Source organism: Pseudorasbora parva, chromosome 7 (genome assembly GCF_024679245.1).
Source record: "Pseudorasbora parva isolate DD20220531a chromosome 7, ASM2467924v1, whole genome shotgun sequence".
Classification (NCBI taxonomy): Eukaryota; Metazoa; Chordata; class Actinopteri; order Cypriniformes; family Gobionidae; genus Pseudorasbora; species Pseudorasbora parva.
In genome coordinates, this window is record NC_090178.1 from 6,633,658 (window position 1) to 6,657,282 (window position 23,625).

The following is a 23,625-nucleotide window of genomic DNA, read 5'->3' on the forward strand; positions in this document are numbered from 1 at the left end:
CACTTATTTTTTCTGTATTTTTAATAATTAGTAATCATTATTTTCATCTATCTATCCATCCATATATCTATCTATCTAGGAAGAAGGCTCTTCTTGTATTCACGATCAAAAAAATAAAATCTTAATTCTGTATTACAGATAATATCAATACTAATGCCTTGCCTATTATATGGAAGGACTGAATTAGCATCTGCTGCAGCAACACGTGGTTAACACTGACACCTGCTGGATGCGATGTCAAATGTATTGTTACTGAAACATCCTTTACTCTTAACAATCACCATTATATATTTGTCTACATGTTTTTCTATCAAATTCACTTGTATGAAAGATAAATTCATAAAATAAACCCATGCATAATATTAAATTATGAAATACAACTCACACACGGATGCAGCAACAGCCAATAGGCGGCGCGCTGCTGCACTGGCCTGTCCTCTTACGGGAAGCGCGCTCACGAGAGTCGGAATCGTGGATTGTTTTCTAGAGAGAGTAGACTTTTTATGACTAAAAGTTTAAGTTGATTAGTTGAGTTTATTAAGTGTGTAAACCACTCTACACTGCAGCTCGCAGCTTCATGTAAGTTCATATTCTCTCTTCATCACCGAAGTGAAAACGAAAGTGTGTCATCTGTAGCGCAAATTTAACGTTACACTGATTTGTCTCTTTTGTTCTCTTTCATTGTTGTTTTGTTACTGTAACCATTTATATATTAACATTGAATATTGGGATAGTATATTTCGCGTTCTTATTTCGCTCTGTTACGGTGTTACCAAAGATTTTTTTTATAGTTTTACACCACTTTTTTGACGTTGTTGTTTTGGGGCCTGGCCAATTATATAAATATTTAAAACATTACAAGTATACAAGTAACGTTATGCTGCATGTCATGCACAGCATTGATTCATTTCCGTCATTTTTTTACTGTATTTTGTTAATTAATTATTTGTTTTGACGGGAGAAACTTTAGGAATTCCTTATATATATATATATATATATATATATACACACACACACACAGATATATAACAAGGATATACATTTACATTTTGAAATATGAGCACTTCCTCATTTTAAAACACCAACGCACACCTCTGAGATATATGTGTGTGTGTGTGTGTGTGTGTGTGTGTGTGTGTGTGTGTGTGTGTGTGTGTGTGTGTGTGTGTGTGTGTGTGTGTGTGTGTGTGTGTGTGTACATATACATACATACACACACACACACACACACACACACACACACACACACACACACACACGCGTATATCTCAGTGGTGTGCGTTGGTGTTTAAAAAATGAGGAAGTGCTCATATTTCAAAATGTAAATGTATATCCTTGTTACACTCAATTGTCCTGGTTAAATAAACATTGCATACAAAAGAGAGACCAAATACAGTTGTATTTTGTATTTTTACACTATGTAATGTTCTATTTATTAAAACTATTTATTATAAATTACATCAAGTTTGTGTTTTCACACATTTTTACATTTAGTCCAATATAATAATTACATTAACAATTTAAACAAAATATATCATTTGTGAACTAACGTCCTGCTTTTAATAGTCATCTTATTTTCATCAGTCATCAAGCTTGTACACACTGGTTTGGTCATAGAAACGAAGATGTACCTTTCAGTTCCCCAAGCGGATTATTCTCTAAAACTCCCACAGTCATCATGTTTTCAGGTCATTTCAAGTTTGATTTTGAGGTGACGTAAAACGAGTCAAGGCCTTAACCATGTCTTGAACATCAGGGGGGAGGGGTGGACTTTTTATTTAAAGAAATTAAATAATTAGAGGATTAAAAGGGATTTAAGGGAATAAAGAAATAAGAATGGTAAAATAATTCCCTGGTCTAATTAGCCTATAGCCTTTATATTTGTGAAGTAATCCATTTAAACTATTTGCAAATAATATTATATTTAACAATATGCACAGATTCACTCGTTTGTATGTCTAAATATGTAAAAAAAAAAAAAAATATATATATATATATATATATATATATATATATATATATATATATTTTCATTTTCAATTAAAAATGTTAAAATTACATTAAAAAAGTTGAGTAGTTTGCATCACTGTATGTTACTATGGGTGGGTAGTTAAACATATTCATTGTAAAACAATTGTCAAATATTAAACGTTTAGCATATCTTAACACGCACGCACACTTTCACTGTAAAAACTAAAAGTGTCGCGTTGGAACCATAGACTGTAAAAAAAATATGGACGTAGTGTCCGTGACGTCACCCATAGGATTCCGTTAAGCCGTTCTGAAGCTTAAAGTAGGGTCGAGCTGGGTGTTGCCATCTTGTGATCGAGTCATCACGCGTCACTCCAGGATAACAGAAAATGGGCAAAAAGGCGGGATGTGGGCGGAGCTGAGGTGACTAAATGACTATAGACGGCAGATAAATGGCTATCCACCTGTAACCATCATCTGGTCTTCAGCTGTCGTGCCTCAGCGATGTCATCGGGACACTGCCGCTGGGAGAAATCTGAAACATGGAGTGGACCACAGTGTGCTGCGGAGCTAACAGAGACTTCCACCATCAGCTGTTTTCTGTTCACCATCAGCTCTGTTTCTGTTCACCATCAGCTCTGTTTCTGTTCACCATCAGCTCTGTTTCTGTTCACCATCAGCTCTGTTTCTGTTCACCATCAGCTCTGTTTCTGTTCACCATCAGCTCTGTTTCTGTTCACCATCAGCTGTTTCTGTTCTGTTTTCTGTGTTGGTTGATTGTTTGTAGTATTCTATATTTTTACTTGTTATTCATTTTTTTTGTTGTTATTCCCCCCCCCCCCCCCCCCCCTTTGTTGCACTTTGAGATTCTTCGGAATGAAAAGTGCATTATAAATAAAATCTATTATTATTATTATTATTAACCACGCCCTTAATTATGCAGAACTTTAAGGCTTTATATAATGTAAACGAATGAGTTATAAATAATTTACCCTCTCACAGGGAGGGTCATGGAGGTCAAAATGAGCCGTATAGGCAAAAAACACAATTTGTACCAGGCTGTAAACATGTTTTTTTCTGCTGTACATTTTTTTGCTGTAAAGGGAATTTTAACATAGGGCTCAATAAGATTCTGCTCCTTCTGGAGCCCTAGTGGCCAGTTGAGGAATTGCAGTTTACATTACTTCCATATTGGCTTTAGACATGTGCCGATTTTAGATAATGCGATTTATCACGATAATGAATATGCACGATATTGTTATCGTGGGCACTTTAAAATATCGTAAATAATAATTTATTAACAATTTATATTTTTTTTATAATGCACTCAAGAATACTTTGCCCATCAACCGTATAAATGCTCAACACCGCTGTATTCTGCGTCAAAGGGACACGCGCTCAGATATAAACAAGCCCAACGTGCGTTTGCACATGACTGAACTGGTGAAGGAAACGCGCTGCTGAAGTGCTGCTCAGTGACAGCAGAGGGCGCTGATGAACTGCAGAATGCAGCCGGTTACCCCGGAAACCCGCAAACAAAACAAAAACAAACAGCCATTCGTTTTTGTAATCTCAATGTTGTTCATCACAGCACCAAATACTTAATACTTAAAGACTTAATAGGCTATTTATTTTCAAATTTAAACATTTTTATGTTTTAATCTGGACTACAGCATACCCTAATAATTAGAACTGTTCTAATTATTTGTTATTGTTCAGTATAACTTTGAGATACGACTTCATTAGTTAACATGTTAATTCATTATTACCAAACTGACAATGAAAAATACTTATAAAGAATTAATCATTCTATGTTAATTTCTCAGTTACTTTTTAATAACATTAAAATCAAAATCAAAATAACTTTTTTAATGGACCTAAGATAAAACTAACAATGATCAGTATTTCTTAACTAACATTACCAAAAACATTATACTTTCTTTACCAAATGTAGCTGTTGCTCAATCTTAGTTAATGCATTAAATAATGAGACCTTATTGTTATTTGTAAGCAGTGGCGGCTGGTGATATATTTTTTGGGGGGGGCGCGGGTTTTTTTGGGGGGGGGATTTACGTATATTTAAGAATAATTGCGTATATTTAAGTATAATTATGTTAATTTAAGTATAATTTACTTATAAATTATACATACTAATAATAAGTATATAAGTATAATTACTTATAAATTATTTTACTTATTTATAAATCAAATAAGTAAAATAAATACAAAGCAGTACCAAGAAGCATGTTGACTAAATTCAAGCATTAAAGAGAAAACAGTGTCTGCACTTTTTATCTTTTTACATATTTATTTCCCATATATAATTGAACAAGGAAAGGAAAAAACAAAAGTAGCAACAACAGACTGGCATGTTGACTACTTGAACATAAATTTTGCTCTCCTTTCTTTCTGGCCAGCAAATTTCTCAATTACTCTCTGATTAAAGTCAGTCATCTCAGTGACAAGTCTCTTTTCCATGGACAGCAATGCAAGTGCATTCAGCCTCTCCTGGGTCATGGTGTTTCTGAGAAAAGTTTTTATTCTTTTCAAGGTCGAAAAACACCTCTCACTCACTTTGAAATAAGAGACAGGGAAAGCAAAAAAGGGCATTGCTACCGTCACATCCAGTCAGCCACCTCCTTTTCTCATAACAAGCGCGGTTGAAGCTCCGAGTGTAGCTTCGTCCTCTGTCACTGGACTGCTGCTGAATTTGTAAATCGGGCTGGTCCGGTCCGAGATCCTTAATTCTTATTTTTTCTTCCAGCGAACGCCTTGTGAAAGGATTTTTTTGTAAATCAATCACAGAATTTAGTTTGACTGCTGCCATCTCTACGAATGTTTAGGCGGGCGGGGTCGGAGTAGGGCTGGGAATCGATTCCAAAAAGAATCGATTCCTCGATTCCAAGGCGTTGGGAATCGAGAGTCGATTCCAACGTTTGGAATCGATTCCATCTCGGGGAATCGACTCCTCTTTATTCACTTGTCTCTCGCTTACTAATAATGATTGGAACTATATTTATTTTTTGCAAAAGGTTCCTTTGAACACTTAGTTTCAAATTACGAGTTAAAAATAAAGCAATTCAGCGTTTTTTTGCGTCATTGTGTGATGACGTCAATAGAACGTAATTCTAACTACTTATTTTTATGGTATGAAACGTTCAAATCGAGCCATATGTGAACGCATATCGCTGATTATTACTATACCTTTCCTTCACTTAGTTTAATAGTGTTTATTGTCATTGTTTCCTTCTGTGATGCTGCATCGTGGACAAGTTTGCTACATTTTGCACACAAAAACTCCATAATTTTAAATTGTGAAATGGTTATGTTCAGAGGTGGTAAAAGTACTCAAAAGTTATACTCAAGTGAAAGTATATATACCTAAATAAAAAAATACTCCAGTAAAAGTAGAAAGTCCTCCATTCAAACATCACTTGAGTAAAAGTACAAAAGTATCCGATTTAAAACGTACTCAAGTACCGAAAGTAAAAAGTAAATATTCAAATTAACTGTAAATATCAATAAGCAGATAAAATCTTTTGGGACTGGTATGCAATGCTTTAATTGAACAAATGATAAGATTAGATACTGCAATTAAGAATTTGTTAGATTTGCAATTAATAGGAGACAATGAAGCACCTTAACGCAGTATAGGGGTTAAGCTTAAAATAGACATGTTCCATAACATTAGCTCCATAAAACAGATGAGATACTATTAACTAATTCAAAATTAATTCAAAAGCCATAACCACAATGATATATTACGTAACAATTAGTTATTAGTCATGTGCCGCAACAAGTAAAGTCATACTATAATTTTGCCAATTGTTATGATTAATGATTAATTAAACAGACAACTGAGAGTCGGAATGCATGGCTTTGAATACATGAATTTAGATTATTAGTTAATGTAATATGTTATTAGGGAATTAATGATGTCATTTAATTAATAGCAATTCATATATTACTTAATCTATTAATCATAGAGAATGTTCATTAGTTGCTGATGCAGTAATCATTAATAAATGGTTTAGTTCTTCATTAGTAATACATTAACTCATGATTATCTGTGCATTAGTTAGGCATGAATTATAATAGTGCACCTGTATTGTAAAATGTTACCGATGTTTTCATAGTAAATAGTGTGCCGCAAAACAAAAAAGTTGGGGAAACACATGAGCTAACGTTAGTGTGGCAAACCTGACTTGTCAGCCTTGTCAAGTCTATAGGCTACCCGACTGGATCATCCATGAATGACCAGACCGGTTTGGAAATAAAGTGTGATAAATACTTAATACTTGGAGCGGGCATGGGGAAATGTATTGGAGTAAAAAGTAAACTTTGCCTTTAATATTGTAGTGGAGTAAGAGTAAAAGTAGATGCAAATAAAATATACTCAAGTAAAGTACAGATCCCCGAAAAAAATACTTAAGTAAAGTATCAAAGTATTTTTACTTGATTACTTACCACCCCTGGTTATGTTATCCACAACGGTAGGTTTTGAGCGCTGCTTACAGATGCAGATGTGAGGGTCTTATTTTAATTTTCTATTTTCTTTTATTTTCATTAATCCATTGATAACAGAAAGAAAATGCGCCTAGTACAGCTTAATGACCGAGTCTATGTTGCTATAGTAATGAACGCAACTTGCTCGCGCATCTGATTGACAAATAAACTGCGCACTCTTATATAATTCTTTTTCTTTAATATTGTGGTTATTTTACCTCGTACATTCTGTGCAAGCTCTTATTTGAATGTAGTCATTTAACTTAACTGTGCACATGCATTTTAGACATGTCATGTAGTTTTAAACATGCAATAAATGCACATCCATGAATAATGTGCTATCCTTTTGCTTTATTAGGCTATATCGCATTTACTTCTGGGCTATACGGGCCATTTCAGGACAATCCATCATTTAAAATTCATCAGAGTTATGGAAACGTATCATCATTTTACAAATAAAGTTTCAGAGAAGGATACTTTCTACATCCTTGTATCCTGCGGTCACTCCGGAACTAGGTTCACCATCGATTTTGTTAAAAAAAAGAAGAATCGAAAAGGAATCGAAAACAACAGTGGGGAATCGATTCTTGGAATCGACTCCGTCGATTCCGGAAACAGGAATTGGAATCGGAATCGATTCCAAAAATTTCGGAATCGACCAGCCCTAGGTCGGAGTGACGTTGTCACCAACGCTCTCTCGCAGTAGTGGCCAAGAGCGTAACATTGAATGACAGTTGACGAGAACCAATCAGATTGGATCAAAAAAACATGTATGCAATTCTGATTCGCCAGGGACGCAGCGACCTGCGCCCGGAGGAGAATCTTTAAGAAACCAATTAGAGACCAGCTTCAGGTCACATGCTGCCCGACGATTTATGGACTCAGATAGACATCCATTTGTCCGGCGTCCCTCGCCCATGAAACCGCATGAAACATTAAAAAACAAATAAAATAGTTTTTTTAATTAAATGCTGAGGCTCTTAATTACCCGCTGGCACATCATATGAGTAAACTTTTATTTTTATTTCATTTTTATATAATTTTTGTATACATGTATATTTCTGGAATTGTGATGGGGGCGGCGCCCCAGCGCCCTCTATTGACAAGCCGCCACTGTTTGTAAGCCTACCTGTTGTTCTTTATAGCCTAATTCTTTTGCAATTTAATCTGTTTGAAAATTGTACTTTTACAGCTCTGAAAAATATCAAGAGACCACTTAACATTGATTTCTCAATGAGGGATCTCTTAATTTTTTTTCCAGAGCTGTATATATTTTTGGTGCATTATTGTATTTAAACATTCAGTTATTTTTGTTCTTACAAAAATAGTTCTTAAAGCTGTTATGCTATGACAAGACTTTTTTGCAACTTATTTCAATATCGTGATAATATCGTATATCGTGATAAAACTTCATCAATTAATCGCAACATGAAAAACTGATATCGGCACATGCCTAATTGGCTTCAAGAGAGATCGTGGGAGGTTGCTGCTTGGTTGGAACGCACACTTGTCTTCAGGGAACATTAAGCCCCGCCTTCTTTTAATCTGATTGGCCATCATTGACGAGCGCTGTTGGACAATGGCTCGTCAATGGCAGTCTAATAATTTAACTTTTTAAACAGTCTGCCAACAAACAACAAACAGAGCGGTACGTAATAGAGAACAACATTACCAAATATATATTGGGGGGGGGGGGCTTGCCCCCCCTCAATGGCTATGGCTATGGTGGTTATGGTTTTGTCTGAATTGTTTACTTTTTTTTTTCTTTCTTCCCATTAATGCCTTCACTGTCTTTATTCAGACCGATTTGAGAATTTGAGAAACAAGAGGTGGCACAAACCAATCATAATCAATCATAGCGATAGAGGAATTGCCTCCTCTAATTTGACTTTCCCCCATTTATTCTCAATTTCCCCCATCAAACTCACAGCAGGCATTAGGGGTCGGTTAAAAGTCAATGGGCTCAGGGGAAGCAAGTATATTTATTTATTTATTTATTTATTTTACAGTACTGAAATCCAGTCATGGCACAAAACCAAGATGGATACACTCGCTTTGAAAATCCCCCACATGTCACCCCTATGGCTCAGCCTGCCCCGCCAGGCTTTATGATGCCCCCCCCTTCTTATGATGCTGGTGTTCCTCATGGAGGAGTGGATCCTGGAGTACCCGTCACCCTATATGCTGGACCCCCCTATGCACCACCAACTGCTTTTGGGAATCCCATGTATGGACAAGGAGGGCCTGGATATCCACAACAACCGTATCCTCAAGCAGGACCTTATTCCACAGGTCCGTACAGCACCGGACCGTACGGACAACCGCAGCCGTATGGTGAGAAATTCAACCTCACATGGGGGAATTCTAATAGATGCTTTGTTAATAAACTCTCGACTAATTTAGTTCTCCTTTTTGTTTTGTTGAAAGAAGTGGCGATGGGGGATCCAGTGCAAAACGACCCACCTCCAGACTATGAAAAGGAGGAGTTCGACAGCTTTGGACTCGATAATAAAGCCATCAGAAGGACGTTCATTCGAAAGGTAAACAGCACCAATAGAAAATTTCAATGGAAAGCATCCAGTGATGCCAGTAATAATCTGACTTACTTTTTTTCCAGTAACGAGTAATCTAACGCGTTACTATTTCCAAACCAGTAATCAGATTAAAGTTACTTATCCAAGTCACTGTGAGTTACTATTTTAGTCATTTTCCTTAGTAAAAACCGACAGCTTATCAAAATTCTCAGCCCGAGTTCGGCTGGAGCCCGTGTTTTTTATTTATTTATTTTATTTTTTTACATTGTTGCAGCCATTAAAATAGTTCATTTTTGTTTTTAATGTCAAAGTAGTTATTTTTCGTTTCGTTTCTTTATTAACCTAATTTAGAAAAATGTTCAGAGCAATTTTTTGTTTGTTAAATTAAACTTTATATAGGCAAGACAATTCAAGAGTTGGATTGAGAGACTAGGCTATTAAACATGCGGTTAACTCACTGGGTCGTCACATAAAAGCATTAAAACTTTAATTTATCAAACAAAAAATTGCTCTAAACATTTTTCTAAATGAACTTAATAAAGAAACGAAATGAAATATAACTACTTTGACATTAAAAACAAAGTAGGCTAGTTGTTATACCACCACTAGGGATGGGTACCGAAAACCGGTATTAAACGGGCCCCGGGGGTGAATTTTGAAAGACCGTTGTATCGATAAGCTCGGACGTTATCGGTTCTTCTGTCGGTACTATTGAAAATACACGTGTGGAGAAAGAGAGAGAGAAAGAGAGAGACCACAAGCAAAACGACAGAGGGCAGAACTAAACAGTCAAACATAGCCTGGTTACACTTTAGATCTGTGATAGTCTGATTTTATTTTAGATTTTGGCTTCCAAAGATTAAAATAATATTTATGTATGTCTAGCGCAACTTATGTAGGCTAATTCCCTTTGCAGCAGTAGCCCACGCTGTCATTTCTCCATAAAACTCAAACGCAATGACAGAATCAGCACGATCAGGGATTGTTGTAAAATACAGTCTAGCTACTGTTGGTAAATTGTGGGGTGCGTTTTAATAATAAAAAGAGCGATTAAGCACAAAAATGTGCGCAAGAGGATGTTCTCAAGTCGGCGCGCGCCCTCCGAAACAGCCCGCAACGAGACGAGCAAATTTACATTTACATTTACATTTATGCATTTGGCAGACGCTTTTATCCAAAGCGACTTACATTGCATTCAAGGTACACATTTCACATTTTTGTAAATTCTTGCTCTCCCTGGGAATCGAACCCATGACCTTGCCGTTGCTAGCGCCACGCTCTACTGTTTGAGCTACAGGAAAGTGCACGTAATTTTTAAAAATTACACTTTCGGTTTCACACTCGCGTCTAAACGATCAAATGTCAAAATCCCGGCTTGGAGAGTCTCTTAAACACAACAGTTTAACAGTTTTAGTTTGTGTCTAAAATGGACGTAGTTATATGGATAGTCAGGAGAAAGTGTAGTGTATCTGCCTAGAGCTGCACATCTGTCTTAAAGAGGCAGTGGTGTTAATAAACATGCTGATGAATTACTGTGAATTAAACAACCAAATGCAAAGAGAAAATCACTCACAGCTCTTGAATTAGAGCTGCAACTAACGATTATTTTTTCTGTCGACTAATCTAACGATTATTTTTTCGATTAGTCGACTAATCTAACGATTTATTTTTTTACCCTTTGAAATTTTTCACAATTCTGTGGCACCCCCTCACATAAGTTACGCTAGAGGTGTAACAGTACAGACTGCTCACAGTTCGCTTTGTATCACGGTTTTAGGTTCACGTTTCAGTACAGTTTGGTATTTGCTATGTTCAGGGGAAAAAGGACTACTGTCAAATGAAAATAAAGAAAATAAGAACAGATAACTTAAATAGAAGCAGCAGCACAAATAAATACTATTGAGCAAAGATGAGAATAAAATAAACAATGCTTTTCAGGATTTTCAGGTAGGTCTAACATTAGTTTTTAGGTAGAGAAATGGAATTAAATAATCAAAAGTAAAATAACCACACATTTAACTGTTTAAAATTAAAAAAATAATCCTTATTAAACTTACGAAAGCTATTCAGTCAGGAGCAGTGAGTGATGTCTTTATCTTTTGTTTGACATTAAACAGACAGCAGTGAATGCTACTGCCCCTTTAAGACCCACGGATAGTCGTCGTATTTTCTGTATAAAGTTCACTTAAGGCATAGAGTAGGCTATGACATTTTGACATACTTTTTGTGAGTTTGTCCGTTTAAGCACAGGATTTGAAAGATAACTCAATATTTGCGTGCATAGGGACGAGTGCACAAAGACAGATCTTCTCATTCGCGTCTCCTGGCTACACGGGGGTGATGACGGTGAAAATGACTGCTCATATTCGGACGTACAGCAGCACTCGCATGCGTTTTATTAAGTTTACAAAGAGAGACCGTTTTGCCCACATTTTTCTTTTATTATCGCTGTTGTTGTAGTGTATATACCTGAGGAGTCAGCACGTGTATCCATCGACAGAAACATACATACAGCATTATTTTCAAGTTACAACCCATATTAAAGATTCGCCATCAGATGCGAGATGAACCGAAGTGTAAGTGCGTCCCCGCAACTTTTGCTCGGGATCCCGGTTGGGAAACACTGGTCTGTATTGATTGACACCGCGCTGGTTTGTTTAGAATTATATGAGCGCCGTGACCGCGCGCTGCCGCGTGATGAAGGCTTGTCGCAACTCTGTTATTCAACTGCTCTGGTTTTAAAAGCTATGTCATACTAAATGCGCCAAAATGCAATAAAACTTGTTTTAGGGTCGAATGCAACGCGTGTGTGTGTGAGTGAGTAGACGCGCAAAAGGGCGGAGAGAGAATTTAAGGAAATGCAGCTAAACGAATATGCGTGCGTCTTTTAAATAGCGTAAAAATGAATGAATGACGAATGTGGCGGCCGTTATTGATTATGTGGCAGTCCGCCACAAATTAGTCTATGTGTGGGAAACACTGTTTGGCCTCTGTTTAAAGTATTCCCATACTTTTGATATTCGCGGTCTAGGTTGTTGTGATAGAACCAGGAGCAGAAGCCAACATTACGCGAGATGAACGTCTGACACGACGCGTCGACGCATTTCACGAACGTCGACGTATTTCCGTAGTCGACGTCATCGATGACGTCGACGCGTCGTTGCAGCACTATCTTGAATTAATAACTTCAGCTTTATTACGCATTATTTTGGCTATTTATGATAAACTATGCAGTGTTATTTTACTAGAATTCTTCCCTGAAATTAAAGCACTGTATAGGCCTATATAATGTGTATTTTTGTTAATTGTGTGTGTGTGTATATATATTTATATAATCTCAAAAAGTACCGATAAGAATACCGTTAAAGTACCGGACCGATAAGCAGTATCGATAAGAGTACTAATACCGTTAAAACCTTAACGATACCCATCCCTAACCACCACAAAGGCATTTTTGACGAGCTGAGGCAGGCTGATAGGCTAGCCTACTGCTCGCAACGGCGCTCAAAAAAACCGAAACGGGCTACACAATCTAAAGAAAAAAAAAAGTACATGCAGGTTGTCTTATAGCCTACCGTAGACTTCAGCAAAATTAATATAAATCCGATCTTCAATTCCTGCGGTATATGCTCATTTAACGGCGTTCACATCAAAGCAAAAGATTCTAGCATTTTATTCAGCAGCCCATTTCAAATTCAAAGATCGCAATATGAGAGAGAGCGACCTAAGCACTGGTAAGGCCATTTAGTCTCATTAATTTATACTGAAGATGATTGTGTTTTGTGTGACTTATTTTAAAGTTTCATTTACGGCCATATGTGTTGGCTTGCTTTACTCATTTGCAGCGATGTTGCAAGCACTATCATATCTCTCTGACTACAACATAACACGCTCTCACACATTTATTTTTTAATTATTTGCCAGGAGTAAAATTTACACATGTGGTTTAAACAACCAGATACATTTACATTTGTCCGGTTTAGTTTGAAATGCTTTCATGCACCTTCTGAATTGGTTTGTTTGAGTGATCGGAATTAAATACGTCTCGAAAGACTCTTGGAAGGCATTTAGGCCTAACGTTACTCCTGGTCATTTCGCAATCCGATAGATACCTGGTCAGAGAAAATGAATGAAGGAACCAGTTGTAAAAAGGCCATAACTCTAGCAGCTGCACTGAAGAAACGGACTCTTTAACCCTGCGCGAGCCATATCTTGACAGTGGCGCAAGCTATCATGGTCTCATGTTGTTTCCACCAGCACATCTCATTGTTCATTTTAATTATTAAAATAAATATAAAACGAAGGAGAAGCCTAAAAAAAGGGGCGTAAAAAAGTCGGGGCCGTCAGGCTCGGGCATAAATGCAATAAAGTGTGTTGCCAAAAACGGTCGTCATTTCTATTTTGAGGCGGCAGGGGTGTTGTCGGCAACTGCTGAATGTAACTAATAAAGTAACTTGTAATCGAACTTAGTTACTTTTAAAATCAAGTAATCTGTAAAGTAACTAAGTTACTTTTTAAAGGAGTAATCAGTAATCAGATTACTTTTTCAAAGTAACTGTGGCAACACTGATTATTGATATGATTATACTAAATTAATTATCAGTAATAAATGTAAACGGTGTAAAAAAAGAGGAACAAAAAAAACATCAAGGTACGAGCTCATACATAATATAAAATCAAAATAAGAGAAGCAAAAATTACAAACTTTGCATTTATTTTAAATTTATTGTCAGTAGGCCTACTGCGCTCGCAGATCACACTGTGCGCGTGGATGACCACCATCTGTCAACCACCACCGAAGACCATTTTTGACCCAGGAAAAACCCTGACAACTCACTTAGTCATTATAATTTATTTGTTTTCAGAAATTTTAAAGAAATACAAACGTCTCTCTGCACATTACTTGTTGAAAAAGAAAAACATAAGAGAGATCAAATCTACAGCATGGCAAACAACCTTAAGAAAACTGAATAATGCAGTAGCAAACAGTAATTTCAAAAGCTAGTTGTATAACAATCTTAACCATATTTACTGCAATTAATAAATTAAATTATTAGGTAAATGAATTCCCGCTCAACTCGCCTGTCTGTCACATGGAGTAACATATTTAAAATGTATACAAAAAAATTTGAAGAAGCAAGAGACGTGTAAACCTTGGAGAAGCCTTTGAAAGATGGCGAAATCTTCGTGACAAGCTCGGACTGCAGAGAGATATGCTGATCTCGCTTTCGTTTTAATAAACAGGTAATTTAAGTAACCATTCAGCTAACATAATAATCATATAATCATAACATGCTGTATGTTTGCATATTGCATAGCAATCTTGACCACATTGAGACGCGTTTAGCTGAATACATATACATTTTGTATTGTATCGGCTTTTCAAACAGGCGGATTCTGTGTTTTTGGAGACTGAAACTGAGACTTTTTAAAACTGATTCAAAAGTATGTTTATATCCGTATATTTGGTGACATGATGATGTCATGTGTAAAACGCAGATGGACTAGCTATTATTGGTTTTATATGTAGCTGGAGAAAGTAACGTTAGCTTCATAAGGTAATATGCCACTATCTTGGTCAATTAATATAAGGTGACCGTCACTTTTATCATATGTTAATACTAGCTACATATAATATCGATTTAATAATGATCTACTTATTCATATATCTCTGAGTTCCAAAATAAATGTTTATTAGAATGATTGATGAACGTGGGGAGCGACACAGCGCGTGTTCCAATGAACAACGTATTGCTGGTCCTGGTTCTCTCATATACTATGTTTTTTGTTGGTAATGATAAACTAAATTGAAATTTATTTCCTTATTGAACAGTTGATATACAGAATGTTCGACAATCGCGGATGCCATGTCAACATATCTATAATTTGAGTAACTCAAATTATGATGCGCGGTTAATATGTCAACATAGCCTACCAACTTATAGGTATGTTGACATAGCGACCGCCCGCACAACATTCTGTCTCACACATTAGCTAACGTTACTGATAAGTTTGTTAAGTAACGGTAGCTCGCTGCTATTTCATTAGATTGACATTATATAAAGTGAAAAGCCGTAACTAAACTTAACAATAATAGAGATGTAATATAACAATTACCTTGTTAATGAACATGTTTTCTGCTGGAGATGCCAGATTCGCTGGTTGACAGTGACAATGACAACAACTCCCATGAGCCCACGCACTTTCCCGACGTCATCAAAGTACGTCTGTTGTTATTATTGTGAATGAGTGACCCCTAGTGGCCAAAAGTTGCATACTGCACGTTTAAATATATAGCGCATATTTTTAATGAGGCAGCAACATATTAAAGATAGGGCATGACAAGAAAGGCTATTAATAATCTTTCATAGCGCAAAGTATCATAATACAGTGGCACAAGTCCCGTGCGCATGATGATGCGCTTGAAGTCAGTCACAGCGCGCAGCTCCGCCCGCATTGAGAAGTTCAAAACACAAAGGGAAGATATATCGAGTGTATCTATGCAATATTTTATGAAGCCGTTTCTTTTAACAGTTTAACATTTCACTTTCTGTGTCTGAAGAACAATACATTATCTAGTCCAGTTTTGTGATCTAATGTTAACAGACACCCGGGAGAAAGCACTATTTACAGCAATAAACTGTCACGTCACATACAATGGAAAAGGGTGCGAGGACTCAAGTGCAGAAAATGATATATTTATTTATAACAAATAAAACATAAACTCAAAACAAAACCCACGAGGGGGAAAAACACATAATAGAATAATAAAATATAAACTTAAACAAACCAACAGAATCACGGGGAGGACGGGAGACGCAGACATTACACACACAAGGATCCAACACAGACTGACAAACACAAGGAGATTATAAAGGGAACAAACAAGGCAGATAATGAGGGAGAACAGGTGGGGCAAATTAACCAATAATCAGATAACAAGGGGGAGGGAACTGACAGGGACACGAGCACATGCTCAACATAACAAAACCCACAAGTGCACACACGACAGGACAGGCATGTGACATTACCCCCTCCTTAAGGAGCGGCTACCAGACGCTCCACTAGGGACGGGCGGGACAGACCAGGGCGGGACGGGAGGGACAGACCAGGGCGGGACGGGAGGGACAGACCAGGGCGGGACGGGAGGGACAGACCAGGGCGGGACGGGCGGGACTGACCAGGGCGGGACGGGCGGGACAGACCAGGGCGGGACCGGAGGAACAGGGGAAACAGAGAAGGAAGGAACAAACAAGGGAAGGGTCAACAAGGAGGGAATAGGGAAAACAAAATTTTCAGGAGGCCATGGTGGCCCACAAAGTTCAGGCACCCAGGGCGGCGTGGTCAGAGCAGGGTGCTGGTTTTGCGCGGGCAGGCCAGTGCGCCGGGGCGGCGCACGGAGAGCAGGACGCCGGGGCGGCGCACGGAGAGCAGGACGCCTCAGGGGCGCACGGAGAGCAGGACGCCTCAGCGGCGCACGGAGAGCAGGACGCCTCAGCGGCGCACGGAGAGCAGGACGCCTCAGCGGCGCACGGAGAGCAGGACGCCTCAGCGGCGCACGGAGAGCAGGACGCCTCAGGGGCGCACGGAGAGCAGGACGCCTCAGGGGCGCACGGAGAGCAGGACGCCTCAGGGGCGCACGGAGCGCAGGACGCCTCAGGGGCGCACGGAGCGCAGGACGCCTCAGGGGCGCACGGAGAGCAGGGCGCCTCAGCGGCGCACGGAGAGCAGGGCGCCTCAGCGGCGCGGGCAGAGCAGGGCGCCTCAGCGGCGCGGGCAGAGCAGGGCGCCAGGGAGGCGAGAGCAGAGCAGGACGCCAGGGAGGCGCGGTGAGGGCCGGACGCCTGGGAGGCGCGGTGTGGGCCGGATGCCTGGGAGGCGTGGTGAGGGCCGGACGCCTGGGAGGCGCGGTGAGGGCCGGACGCCTGGGAGGCGCGGTGAGAGCCGGACGCCTGGGAGGCGCGGTGAGAGCAGGGCACCTGGGAGGCATCTCCTGCCCAGCGGCGTTCACCGGAACAGAGTCCACCGGCATAGGGACAACCGGAACTGGGACCACCGGAACACGATCCACCGGCACAGGGACCACCGGAAAACGATCCACCGGCACAGGCACAGAGGGAGACTTCCTTCTCCTCCTCCGTTTCAGGACCACTGGAACACAATCCGCCGATACTGGGACCACCGGAATCTGATCCACCGGCACAGGGACCACCGGAACATGATCCACCGGCATAGGGACCACCGGAACACAATCCGCCGGTACTGGGACCCCCGGAATACGATCTGCCAGCAAAGAGACCACCGGAATACGATCCACCGGTACTGGAACCCCTGGAATCGGGACCACCGGAGCAGGCACGGAGGGGGCTTTTCTCCTCCTCCTCCGTTTCGGGACCACCGGAGCAGGGACCACCGGAACACGATCTGCCGGTACTGGGACCACCGGAATACGATCCGCCGGCATTGGGACCACCGGAATACACACCATGGAAGGACTGGGGCCCAGGCAGTAGACGAACTCCCAGAACCCCAGATTCCCCATCCTGTCCATCACCCCTGGAGAGAGGGGCATGTCGAGGCAGAGGTTAAAAGTCTCCTTCCACTCTGCCTCGTTGAGCCCAAGATGTTCCACCTCCTTGAGGAACAGTCCTGCAAACTCTTGTACATCCGACCCCTGTTGCCGGATGTACTTCGAGTTGAGGTGTCGCATCACCCGCAGTCTCTTACCAAACTCCATCAAGGGAGAAAAAAAAAGGAAAACAAATAACAAAGAACAAGTCCTGCTGAGTCCTCAGAGGGTTGGATCCTTCTGTCACGTCACATACAATGGAAAAGGGTGCGAGGACTCAAGTGCAGAAAATGATATATTTATTTATAACAAATAAAACATAAACTCAAAACAAAACCCACGAGGGGGAAAAACACATAATAGAATAATAAAATATAAACTTAAACAAACCAACAGAATCACGGGGAGGACGGGAGACGCAGACATTACACACACAAGGATCCAACACAGACTGACAAACACAAGGAGATTATAAAGGGAACAAACAAGGCAGATAATGAGGGAGAACAGGTGGGGCAAATTAACCAATAATCAGATAACAAGGGGGAGGGAACTGACAGGGACACGAGCACATGCTCAACATAACAAAACCCACAAGTGCACACACGACAGGACAGGCATGTGACATAAACGCCAGCAAGATTTCATTTTTTCAAGACAATCATTTTTTTAAGAAACTATGGACCGTTATCAACAGATCAAGCATAATAACAGAAACAATTTATCATCGTGGAGAGAGTTTCATCGTGTTGACTGTCGTAACCGAACGCAACACAGTTTGAAAGCTGAATGAAGAGTGACCGAGCCGCAGCGGAGGGAAGCATTCATTCACGTGAACTTGAATTTAATGACTTAAATATTTATCTGTACCTCACATTAAACTATGAAATGGCTTCAGAACACGTATAATATAGTGCACGAATCGTTGATAATGCTTTATAATGTTTTTGTGCCTTTTGTGGGGCACTGGGGCTTAACAATAACACAGAATATTAAACGCACAGTATCGAATTTGGATCGGTCCTGTCTGTCCGATACCCGATCCGGCAAATAATGGCGGATCGGATCCGATACCGATCCTGAGTATCGGATCGGTGCATCCCTATTAAAAAATATCCTGGCTCTTCCAAGCTTTATAGTGGGAGTGAATGATACCTTAGATTTTAAAGCCCAAAAAAGCACATCCATCAGTCATAACAGTAATCCATACGACTCCAGGGGGTTAATAAGGGCCTTCTGAAGCGAAGTCATGGGTTTTTGTAAGAAAAATACACATATTAAAAACTTTATAAACTATAAGTCACTGGCTTCCGGTATCGGCCGTACGCAAGTCTAGTTCCAGCTGAAGAGTGACTTGAGCTATTGAAGTTATTCAACTTTGAAGATTTTACTCAAATAAGTCAATAAAATGTTAACATGAACATTGCTAACATCTGTCTAGCATGATTTAACATAGTGGATAACATTTATATATTAACATGATTTAGCACATCACTATTTTTGCCATATTTGTTTACATAATCTTAGCGTGTTTTATCACATTGTTAACATGTTTTAACACGTTGATATCATGTTTTAGTGGTAGCATGTTTTAACACGTTGATATCATGTTTTAGTACATTGGTAGCATGTTTTAACACATTATTATAACAATGCTAGCATGTTTTTTGCAGGTTACTAATAATACTAGATCTAGAAATACGGAGCTAGAAATGTGAAATTATTTTTGAATTTGGTGCTTTCTAGACTGAGAAAAGACAGAACATTTATTTTTGTCTCATGGGGATGAAAGACTACAATTCCCAGAATGCTTCGCTGCCCTGTGAGGCCATTCCCAAAGCCACCGCTACTGAATCACCTTTACTTTCCCACCAATGCGTTCATCTTCATAAAATCAGTTCAGTTAGAGAACAGACACTACAATTAAAAACTGAACTTGTCTGTTCAGTATATTGTGATTTAGCCGCTGAGGAAGTGTCAGCACACACACAGCAGGAGTCAGATTACACACATCGTGAATGAGCTCTCGTGATGAGAGCTGAGGTAAACGCGTCCGCGCTCGCGGCAGTAGTTCTCAGCGCATGTTCAGTCTGGCACGTTTTCAGTTCATGCCTCTGGAAGATTAACTTTGGTCCGCCGGCTGCACTGTTTCCATGAATGCCCGAGCTGAGCTGTGAGTGCGACCCCATGATCCCCCATGTTCGAGTTGAAAACATGCGGAAATAGCTCCCTCGAATGGCTGTAGTCTTTAGCGTCTGGCCAAACATTTTACCGATGACGCAAATCGACGATATTTGCGTCACCGGAGTAATTTTTCCAGAAATAAAATGCATAAATCTCTCGTCTCAGGGGGATATGAGAGGGGGAAGCACAATCATTTGAATATACTCCAGGGTTTCTACTGATAGAAAGCCATATGCTAATCGCTGAAGTAACCCTTTAAGCACATTGTTAACATAAATAATCATGTTCCTAGCATGAATTAGCACATACGTATTTTAGCACATTGCTGGCATGACTTATCATGTTTCTAGCATGCTTAATGCTTAGCTAGCATTAATTATTATGTTGCTAGCCTAATTTAGCACATTGTTTGCATGAATTGCACTTGTAGACTCATTAAAAACAAAACTCCCCTCTGGACATCCCTTTTGGACATTACTATAAAATATAGTGTTTGCTAATAATATTTTAGCACGTTGTTTGCATGAATTAGCACGTTGTTAGCACACAAGGCTAACATGTTTTATCGTGTTTTCTAGGATAGCTAAGCTTCGCTAGTGATAGACATGCTCTATGAGAGTTGTAATATAAAAGTTTAGACCCCCTCAATGATGGGGAATCAATGGGTCTATAGGAATTTGGGAATGTTCGCAAGTCCTGTTTTTTTTTTGTACATGTTTTGTAATATTTAACTTTTAGTTAACCATGGTACGCAACCCAGTACTGAATGTTGTTGTATTTCTGTGCTTGTGTTCAGGTCTTTTCTGTGTTAAGCTTGCAGCTGGCTGTGACCTGCGGCTTTGTGGCCCTCTTCACTTTTGAACCTAATGTCAAACTGTTCGTGAAGATGAACACGTGGACTTACTGGGTTGGCTATTTGATTTTCCTCGTGCCCTACTGTGTCATCCTCTGCTGTGGAGACTTTCGCAGGAAGCATCCGTGGAACCTCATTTCTCTGGTGAATCTTCGATGTAACGGTTTTAAAATGAAAACAGTTTCAACTCTCCTTTCCTGTATTGTACTGTAATGATTTCTGCATTTCAGTCTATCCTGACACTAGCGATGTCCTACATGATTGGGGTGATATCCAGCTTCTACGATACTAAAGTCGTGATGATGGCTGTCGGCATTACGGTTGTGGTTTGCTTTACGGTGATCGTCTTCTCTCTACAGGTCAGTGCCCGTCTTGCCGTCCCGATAGCCGGACACTTTCATGTACTGGGATCAGGGTTGGAAATTCAGAATTGGCTGTGTTTAACAAACGCTTCTGGATTTCCATGTTTTTTGAATGATTGCAAACATCTGCTCAGTGTTATTTTTAGTATCATTGATATATATATAGTAGTGGCCAAAAGTAATCTCTGGCCTTGGAAAATTGACATAATATTCACTTTATTCAAACATATTCAAAATGAAAGATTTGATCAGCATATTGTAAAGTTGTGCTCGGAGTCTTATTTGTGATGAAAAAAATGAAACATGCCAAGTTGCGCCGAAATCATTTTAGGCCAGGCTGTCATTCACGAAACTATGAACAGTTGCAAAAACGAGAGAACCAATGAAAAATTAATAACTAATTATGTTGTAGTCAATTGTATGATTTTCCTGTGAGCTCTATGCATTTTTGATTGCATATTAAGATAAAAATCTATAGATGTAGTTTGCCAAATAACTTTGTCCGATAAATGCCATAATCAAGTTTAGGTGGTTTTTTTATGTCCCTCATATTTAAAATATTTAAAAAATAATATAAAATATTTTTCTTATATTTTGATAGTGTCATCAAACTTGTAGGGAGATTAAAAACAAATCACTTTTAGAAACTACTGTAAAATAAAGTTTTTGTTAATATTTTGAACTAGATATTATATATATATATATATATATATATATATATATATATATATATATATATATATATATATATATATATATATATATATTCTGTTGTTGCTTTAATTTTAGCACATCATTTAGTACATTACTAAAGTTTTAGTAATTTTATTGTCTTTTTTTAAATGTCTATATAGTTTTAATTGAAATAAAATGTAGATATTTTTTTATTTTCATGCATTGTAATTAATTTGAATAGTATTAGTTATTAACAGTATTAAAAACGATTGATATTATTCATAGTATTAATTGTTGTATTTTTTTATTATTAATTTGTATTTGTTTGTTTTAGTTATTTTGGTAACTAGGCAAGTTAAAATAAAATAAAAAATGAAATGTTGCTTTGGAGACTAGCTGAAATAAAGTATATTTTTAATATTTTATTCTATTACTAACTAGTTAAGTTAAACTAAAAGAATGTGTTTTGGAAAGTGACTAGCTGAAGTAATATATATATATATATATTTTTTTTTTTTAATTATTATTATTATTTTTATTTTTTCAGTTAACATTTTATTTTAAGTCACATTTTTAATGGTTTTAGCTTTAGTTATCAATAATAACCCTGTGCCTGCTTTCCTGAGTTGATGTGTATAGACCAATGTACTAAAATATAATTTCTATTGTATCGTTCAGTACTTTTATTTAGTGAATACATAATAAATGTGAATAAGGGACTGACCTCTTCTAGAGTAATATAAGAACCAGAACCAGAATAGTTACAATTCCCATCTCCAGTGTTAGCGCTGTCATTTATATGCTGATTATAAGCTGATTTTCATAACTTTCTCCTGCCCAATCACAGACCAAGTATGACTTCACTTCCTGTTACGGGGTGCTGTTCGTGTGCTTCATCATCGTGTTTGTCTTTGGGATCCTGTGCATCTTCCTGTACAGCAGGATTCTTGAACTCATCTATGCGTCGCTGGGTGCGCTGCTCTTCACCTGTGTAAGTGCTTAGTAGTAAACAGGAATAGTAATTAAAATAAATAATCAAAAGAAAACATTTACTAAAAAACTTTTTGAGTTTTTTTAAAGTTTGGCAATCCCTGCTGTAGATAAATGCTTCTATTCGACTCGTATCATACAAGAAAATGAATGTAATAATGTCCCGATTGTATTGCAGTTCTTGGCCGTGGACACACAGCTGCTTCTGGGGAACAAGAGTCTGTCTCTGAATCCTGAGGAATACGTCTACGCCTCGCTCAATCTGTATCTGGACATCATCCAAATCTTTTTATACATTTTGCGAATCTTTGGAAGAAGCCGTGGTTAAAATATGCGTTCAGCAATATCCTCGTGCTTACAGGAACACACGCAGTGTGGCGTTTTCTTTTCTATGTTAAAATGTTTTCTTGTGTCCCAGTTTGATATACAGACACAGCTATGATTCTGACATTTGTACTACTTCTTGAAATGTATATCAATTGGTGCTGTCAAATTTATATGTAAAAAAAAATTCTCGATTAATCCTCTGGGCCTCTTCGGTCAAAAACATTTTTTTGCTTCATCAGTGCGATGACACTTGGTGAATTCTGACACAACAGATATGTTAAAATATCAAGAATGCTAAATAAACGCATCCATCCCCACACATGTGAACTAGCACGACTATAACAGAGAACGGTTTCTGCAATAATTCAGCCACAATGCAGTAAATAAACGAACAGCTGGGAAGAGGTTACACAAGAGTACAAAACAGACACAAATACTCACTTACACACAACACACTATTGTACACACACAATTGAACAGATGTGGCTGTAACAATAGGATAAAATTGAGCCAAAAGACTCAAATAAGAGGTTGAAATCAGATCGATCCCGGATTAAGCTGCGATAAAGCATACCTGTTCATTTTTGTAAAATTTGAATTTTAATGTTATTTGCAACAAAATATCCACTTCTGTATTCAGGTTTGACTGTAGTA

General features: G+C 38.6%; 1 protein-coding gene across 2 annotated transcripts; it reads left to right on the forward strand.

Moving 5' to 3' along the window:
• The first annotated feature begins 420 nt into the window (after positions 1-420).
• Positions 421-23,290, forward strand: grinab (glutamate receptor, ionotropic, N-methyl D-aspartate-associated protein 1b (glutamate binding)). Of its 2 annotated transcripts, none has more exons than XM_067447903.1 (7): positions 421-579; positions 8,487-8,811; positions 8,905-9,017; positions 20,561-20,761; positions 20,848-20,976; positions 22,502-22,645; positions 22,823-23,290. In XM_067447903.1, exons 2-7 carry the CDS (start codon positions 8,502-8,504, stop codon positions 22,970-22,972), a joined length of 1,047 nt encoding a protein of 348 aa, XP_067304004.1. In that variant the 5' UTR covers positions 421-579; positions 8,487-8,501; the 3' UTR covers positions 22,973-23,290. The 2 variants fall into 2 exon arrangements, with proteins under 2 accessions (XP_067304004.1, XP_067304005.1); XM_067447904.1 differs by having other exon boundaries at positions 8,908-9,017.
• The last annotated feature ends 335 nt before the right edge of the window (positions 23,291-23,625 follow it).

What these genes read in the sequence shown, in the direction of transcription:
- grinab (XM_067447903.1), top strand. Translation starts at nt 8,502, where the DNA reads ATGGCACAAAACCAAGATGGATACACTCGCTTTGAAAATCCCCCACAT. An exon ending in TGATCGTCTTCTCTCTACAG is followed by an intron (nt 20,977 to 22,501) that starts GTCAGTGCCCGT and finishes GCCCAATCACAG; the next exon opens with ACCAAGTATGACTTCACTTC. An exon ending in GTGCGCTGCTCTTCACCTGT is followed by an intron (nt 22,646 to 22,822) that starts GTAAGTGCTTAG and finishes ATTGTATTGCAG; the next exon opens with TTCTTGGCCGTGGACACACA.